Raw genomic sequence first — 7,179 nt, forward strand, 5'->3', positions numbered from 1 at the left:
GAAGGGCGGTTATAACAGCTATGTAGATATAGATACTCTTTTCGATAAGTGTGGTGGGTTCTTTTTGAGTGCTCGATCGCGAGGTGTGGCTCTCCTCGAACACGGGACCTCAATTTAACGTCCTATCCGAGGGATATCCCTAGCCGAAGCTAGGTACTCATCTTCAACTGAGTGAAGAGAGGAAAGTCGTGTAAAGTGCCTTTCTTAGGGGCACAACGTCAACGGGACAAATCAGGGGACCCCGGATTCGAACCCAAGACCTCAGGGCACTTAGCCAAACACCCTGTCACTGCGCCACCGCGACCCCACTTAAAAGATAATAGTAAAAATTGCTATAATCTTCGCAGAACGCAAGCACTTCTTCCTAGAACTGCTATTGTTTGCGGTTGAATCACAATACGTCGATTATTCTTGACTCAGTCGGTTCTTTCATAGCCTTGTTGATGAAAATGGCACGGTAAGAAAAAGTACAATGTGACGTAATGTTAGCCTCCTTTACAGGCTTTCTGGCCGGGCGCCCTGGCGTTTATTATTAATTTTTTTTTTTTTTTGGGGGGGGGGCTAATTCGTGATTTTCAGCATATCGCCCCCATAAACACTCAGGCCAGAAAGTCTGAGAGTAGGCTAACGTATTGTAGCTGGGTTTTGACATGTCATAAGGGTGGGACGATAAATCAGGGTACGACCATTGTTTGAATGTAGGTACAGTACCCAATTTTCGGCTGGCATGTGGCTGTAGCCGGTTTTTCCACTCATGCATACGCCACATAGTATGGCAAACCCACAGCCTGACACGCGACGACATCCCCCATTGTCTCGGTATGTTGTTTTTATCATATCAGTTTATCGTATTCAGCGGAATTGGCAACATTCAGACGTACTTGTTTCAGTAGTCGAAGAATCGTGCTGTATTTACGACAATTATTCTAGTACGTACTAACACTAATAGATCACTTAATCTTGACACGTTTTGCGTAACAAGGACGGCAAGTTGTCCTATAATGTAGCTAAGCGTAATGCTAAAATGACACTTATGTAAAACGTTTGGAATACCCACAGTAGTAGACTATGATAACTGTGCTTATATTGCTATGCTACGTTGGACCAATGGTAAAAGCCCTTTCTTTGTAGGACTAACAAAAATTCGTATATAGTCGAAATCTTTCTGTTGACCCTTTTGTGTATTTTTGGAACAGAGCCAGATGTATGACATGTATAAGCTATTATGTGTAATCTTTGTTAAGTTACACCTCACGAAACTCTTTATGAAATAAATGGGTAATAAAATTTGATCTTTACAGATATCTTAGTGCAGAGGTACGGAGATCAACAGAATCCTTGTCACATAAAAAGGACAACAAGCTTAGAATTACGTCTTGAGTTGACCCAAATTGTTCTGAATTCTTTTCATATTTTGCTCTGAATTATTACAAAACATGGCGTCCATTCTTATCATTTTCCTGATTCTGCTGCATAACTACGGTGAGTACAATGGGTGTTATTGAGTTATTATATGATAGTTATTACTGCTACTGTTTCTCCTTCTGTTAAAAGGTCAGTGATTATCGTGACCTTGCCAAAGGGTTAGGCCTGGTTAATCGCCCCCTGGGGGGGGGGGGGGCTACTCCAGCACCGGACAACGGGAGATTGTCTAACGTTACTGTATAAAACAGGCTGCAAAATGTTGAGTTGTACGGTCTAAGGGTCAGTGACCTATACGAAAGTCCAAACCTCGTTGAAATGTTTTTTTTTCTAGTTCCCCCTTCCAATATTATCATTGCAAATGGAAAATTCCTTTGCAAGTATAAGTTGTAAGATGACAACAAAGCATTGAACAAATTTAGGACAAGGACATTATGTATGATGTCCTTGGTTACTGTAACAACTAAAGTAATGTTTTCAATACACACTGTGTTCAGTTTCTACACCGATAGTTCCCTTTATAGTAATAATTTGCAAATGAAACATTTGTTAGTATGTCCTGTTGTAAAATGACAACATAGCTCAGGACAAATTTTGGGACAAGGACATAATACATACTGTCCTTGGTTTTAGGGTATCAACTAGAGTAATGTTGTCAATATAATTACGTTCAATCTCTGTAATTATAGTTCCCTTTATAATAATAATTTGAAAATGAAATATTTGTAAGTATACCCTGTTGTAAAATGACAACAAAGCCTAGTACAAAGTTAGGACAAGGACATGATATATACTGTCCTTGGTTTTAGGGTATCAACTAAGAGTAATGTTGTCAATATAATAATCACGTTCAGTTTCTGCACTGACAGTTCCCTTTATGTTTATAATTTGCAAATGAAAACATTTGCAAGTAAATTCTGTTGTAAAATGACAACACAGCCTAGGACAAAGTTAGGGCAAGGACATAATGTCTATTGTCCTTAGTTATGGTAACTACAGTGACAGTAATGTTGCCAACACATTTACGTTCACCTGCTGCACTGACAGTTTCTTCATAATCATAATTTGTTGCAAAAACATTTCTAAGTATGTCCTGTTGTAAAATGACAACATAGCCTTGGACAAAGTTAGTTCAAGGACATAATACAAATGTTATAGATTAGGGCATAAACCGGACTAAAGTTGTCAATACAATTATTTACAGTTTCTGCAGTGCAAGAACGCGACCTTGTTGCTTCGTTGATGTCCGGTTATAACAAGGACGCCCGGCCTGTACGGAATCCTTCAACACATGTTACTGTGACTTTGGATGTAGCCCTGGCACAGATAATTGACGTGGTGGGTTGATCCAATCATCAAAACAGAGTTAAAAGATATTACGTGACGTCACAACCGCGATGCTGATTGGGTGAACCATTAAAAGTCAGACCAATAGATTTGCTTTTGTATGACGTCATGATTATGTGAATGTAATTACGTATACAACTTCCAATTTGCCAGGCAAACTCCTGGTTCAACCATCCAATATGGTGGACAATGCTTACATCAAGGTCACGTGAAAGTTAACAACCTATAATGCAACGGTCACAATTGCAATAAAGGACCCCACTGGGTAGTTAACGGGATATTTTATGGCAGTTTCGGGTGTGACCCCTATGCGGCCCCTGTGGCTACCCGGTTATTTTGGGGCACGGCCGAGCCCCAAGTTGATTTTAACTCGGAATTAAAATGTGATCTTAGTATAATCCGTTGTAGCCCAATAGTAAGCGAGAAACAATGTACTAAAACTATGTAGTAAATTTAATCTAATCGCTTTGTCATGTTTTTTCTCCCATTTGGCAGAATGTTAAAGAGCAGTTTATGACCACTAACCTGTGGCTTCGACAAGTAAGTGACACGTTTTTTTTTGTGGTTTAACGTATAGTCAAGAATTATGAAAGGAGGGCAAAGACATATATAAGTATATCAAATATAGGACGAAGGCCTGCCAGCACGCACTGCATTGTTATTGAAATCATCTATTTCTAGAAAATAGAGAAAGAACGTCACTCTATTTATATGTCTCAGGCCTGCAATAGACGTAAATGTACGCTCTTGCTATTAAGAAGATGTACCCGCCCTTCAATTCGTTCCAATGTTTTAGTACTGTTTCTTATTCTAGCGCTGGAGGGATGAATTTCTGACATGGAATTCCTCGGAACATGGAAATATCCAAACTGTCATCATTAAGAGCGACCTCATATGGCGTCCTGATATTGTTCTGTACAACAGGTAAAAAAAATCTAAACCAATCATCGAAAACATCTAAATAGTTATTTAAGCCCCCCTCTCACTGGACCCGCGGCACGCTGGCGGCGTCGCTGCGTCCTCAAGTGGATTTGTACTTTATAATGCGAATATCATTCAAAACGTACAAGTATGACCAAAAAGACAACAAAACACACAAAGCTAAAAAAGATAAGTTTTTTTATACATCATATCTCGAATGTTTATATCATAGAATATAGAATGCACAATAGGTATTTTGTGAATGCTGATATATTTTGGCGACGCCTCTGGCGCGGTGTCTGCTTTATGGTATGGGCAACAGTAGTAGGCTTGAAAATATTCTATAAATTTGATCTGTGCCAAAGTCCAGCTGTGTTTCCTACTGACTCATTTATTTTGGCTACACCTCACGGGGCGATCCAGATAAGAACCTCGCAATTATATGTAATGCAATACAGCAAGACACTGATGCAGCGTTCAAAATATACCTTGACAGGATTCACGAAGAGGGCTGGTCAGATACTCCCGACACCAATGTCCGTGTCAGCAGTACCGGTGACGTCATCTGGGGGTACCCGGCCACCATCCTGAGTTCCTGCGTCATGGACATCTCAAACTTCCCTTACGATGTCCAAAGATGCCCCATGAAGTTCGGCTCCTGGACCTACAATGGCAATGACCTTAACCTGATCAACTTTACCAACAAGGGAGACACTGACAACTTCATCAGGAATGAAGAGTGGACGGTACAGTCGTTTGAAGTAGAAAGAAACGAGGTTGTCTACTCGTGCTGTCCGGGTGTGCCATTTCCTGACGTCACCTATACGGTGGTCATTCGGAGGCGAAGTCTCTACTACAATTACTACGTAATGGCGCCGAATGTGTTGCTGGCCGTCTTGGCTCTCTTGGGGTTTTTCCTGCCACCGGATTCCGGGGAGAAACTGTCTCTCAGCATCACCCTGCTGCTAGCCTTGATGGTGTTCATGCAACTAGTGACTGACACGCTACCGCCATTGTCAACCAGCATCCCTGCCATAAGTAGGCGTTTTTGATAATAACATGATAATAATGGTGATAATAATGATAATTAAAATTATGATATTGATATTAGGTGTTGTAGTCAGTTGATTTGTTTGTTTGTCTTGGTGTTAGTTCGCAGTTATGTAAATAGCGGAGAGTGGTAGGATGTAAGGGGGATTGGTGTAATAGGATAGTCGGAGAGTTGGAAGTATGGTTTGGCTCAGGTCCAATCTTACAATTAGTTGAGGGCCCGAAAGTGCTTGTCACAACAATGTTTAGCCAATCTATTAGGCCCTGATAATTTCATACAGTGTCTTAGTGTGTTTTTGCTTGATAAAGATCTGAAGGACTTCATACTGTAAATTAAAGAAAGATTGCTTATTTTCTTTGCCTTACATTCCGCCATAAAGGACGTTTTGAAGACGTCCCTAGAAGTATCGCGTTGAATCTTGTTAAATGCATGTAATTAGTTAAACTCAGGGAATTTGCCATCTAGAATACAAGGCACTTTGGACCAGTACCTGCTGTATGCCACCCTAATGTCACTGGCTGGTTTTACCATGGCCCAGTGCAGGTTAGGTACAGGTAGAAATCAGAAATACCTACGCCACTCCAATTTTACTTGCACCGTCTTACATATTCAGGTACTATTTGGAGCCCTTATATGGTTGTATTCCTTACGAGTTTATATGTATACATTCACGCAATCTTATAACCTCTTAATTATCTTCCTCAGGCGTTTTCTTCGGGGCAATCATCGTCTTGGTGGGCCTTTCGTCAGCTTTGACCATCTTCATCTTGACCTTGCACTTCCGGGGTCCTTATGTCCGACCGGTACCAAAATGGCTCCGAACCATCTTCTTTCTCGGCCCACCAAAAGCGAGAACGACCGTCATCAATAACAACAAACACCTGCACCAATCAGGAGAGCCGGAAGTGACGCAATCTCCCAGGCGTGAGGTCAACGAGCCTTCCGCTTTAGGTAGAATTGAGAAAGTCATGAATCATTTCAGGGATGAGGAAGAAATTATAACTTACAAACGGCGTTTGGAAAAGGACTGGAAGGTTTTAGCCATGAGGATAGATCGGTGTCTGTTTATTGTTTTTACGTTGGTGTTTATCATCGCAACTGGGGCAATACTTGGGACAGCATAGAAAAGCAGGACACACCTTGGCCTAGGAAATTAATGTTGTATTTCCGGTTACTCGACTGACACTATATCGCTATATCCCTACGTCCGCTTGGAGATTAGTATGCTTAATAACAACAACAAATATGAAGTTACTATGCATATGGAATTATCAAAAAAATCTAACGTTTTATACTTTATCATGCTTCTGTAACCTAATCCTTGGATGTAGACATTCAATGTCTGTGTTTAGTGCTATTCCATTTATAATGTTGACGCGAAGAGTATTACTATTGCAAACAAAATAGAAATGGGTACCGGTGTGGTGTAAGTGTATATCAATATATTGGGTAATGATACAGGTACAGCTTTTGAGGAATTTAACGTATGTTGGACTTTTAGGGACAGAATGACGTCAAATCATCTGATTAAAAACACAGGGTACGTATTAGGCATTTTTTTTATCTGTACATGAAGATTTTTAATACTCATTCAAACAGCCATAAAATGTACGACTGTTTGTTGTCACTTTACTCATTGTACAAGAATGCGGCTGGTCTACATTAAACCTGACATTAGGGAGATGATAACGTCTATCAGTAGTCTTGATTTACAAATGTACCCTCCTGTACGCTTGGTTTGACTGATAATGCGTCACTACAATAATATGTTGGTTACACCCTTTAGTGGTCAGTTGATAATGCTTTAGGTATAGCCCTACAGTTGAAGCTGAATCTGTACTGTACAACCGGTATAACCGCCCTTCAGCGCCACGCACCGGATTCCCGTACGCCCCCCACCCCACCTCAAAATACCACAATAAAAAGCGACACCCAGCGACTAAAATAGCATCGACACTTACAAGGTAGACGATTCGGGTCCTTGCTGAGCGAAACATCATCTTTGCAATGTTTATCCCCATTAGATGTGCACGTCATACTTGCAAACGCGTCATTTATATTAGCTACTGAAAGCACAATCATAATCTTTGCATTTAGCATTGTCAACATTTTGTCAATATCAATATTATTGCTTGATATATAGCTAAAGTAATGCAGAGAGTCCTGTTAATAATTAATAGTACTTACCATGAATGTATTACAAAATGTAACAGTGCGCAGACTTCCCGCCATCAGACACTCAGCTGATTGCCTCATGCACCTTGACCTCTTGACCTTTAACCTTCGGATAGCAAATGAGTTACGGGACTGGTGTTTGTAATCATGGTTTTGCATAAATCAGACATCTTGTGATTTTTTTCGCTCTCAAGATGTCTGATACGATAATTGGGAACTAATTTGGTGAATAAACATGACATTCCACACACACACACACACAC

The 7,179-nt window shown here is 40.5% G+C and overlaps 1 protein-coding gene across 2 annotated transcripts; it reads left to right on the forward strand.

The window, feature by feature from the left end:
• Positions 1–1,354: 1,354 nt before the first annotated feature.
• Positions 1,355–6,422, forward strand: LOC136426008 (neuronal acetylcholine receptor subunit alpha-10-like). 2 transcript variants are annotated; one of them, XM_066414939.1, is made up of 6 exons: positions 1,355–1,482; positions 2,627–2,760; positions 3,265–3,309; positions 3,584–3,693; positions 4,187–4,728; positions 5,447–6,422. In XM_066414939.1, the coding sequence occupies exons 1-6, from the start codon at positions 1,437–1,439 to the stop codon at positions 5,863–5,865; spliced, it is 1,296 nt and encodes a 431-aa protein (XP_066271036.1). In that variant the 5' UTR covers positions 1,355–1,436; the 3' UTR covers positions 5,866–6,422. The 2 variants fall into 2 exon arrangements, with proteins under 2 accessions (XP_066271036.1, XP_066271037.1); XM_066414940.1 differs by lacking the exon at positions 2,627–2,760 and having other exon boundaries at positions 1,368–1,482.
• Positions 6,423–7,179: the final 757 nt, after the last annotated feature.

This window comes from Branchiostoma lanceolatum, chromosome 19 (genome assembly GCF_035083965.1).
Source record: "Branchiostoma lanceolatum isolate klBraLanc5 chromosome 19, klBraLanc5.hap2, whole genome shotgun sequence".
NCBI lineage: Eukaryota > Metazoa > Chordata > Leptocardii > Amphioxiformes > Branchiostomatidae > Branchiostoma > Branchiostoma lanceolatum.

Coding starts and splice junctions, on each gene's coding strand:
- LOC136426008 (XM_066414939.1), top strand. CDS start 1,437: ATGGCGTCCATTCTTATCATTTTCCTGATTCTGCTGCATAACTACG. Junction 2,761..3,264: donor TGGCACAGATAATTGACGTG/GTGGGTTGATCC, acceptor CCCATTTGGCAG/AATGTTAAAGAGCAGTTTAT. Junction 3,694..4,186: donor GATATTGTTCTGTACAACAG/GTAAAAAAAATC, acceptor ATACCTTGACAG/GATTCACGAAGAGGGCTGGT.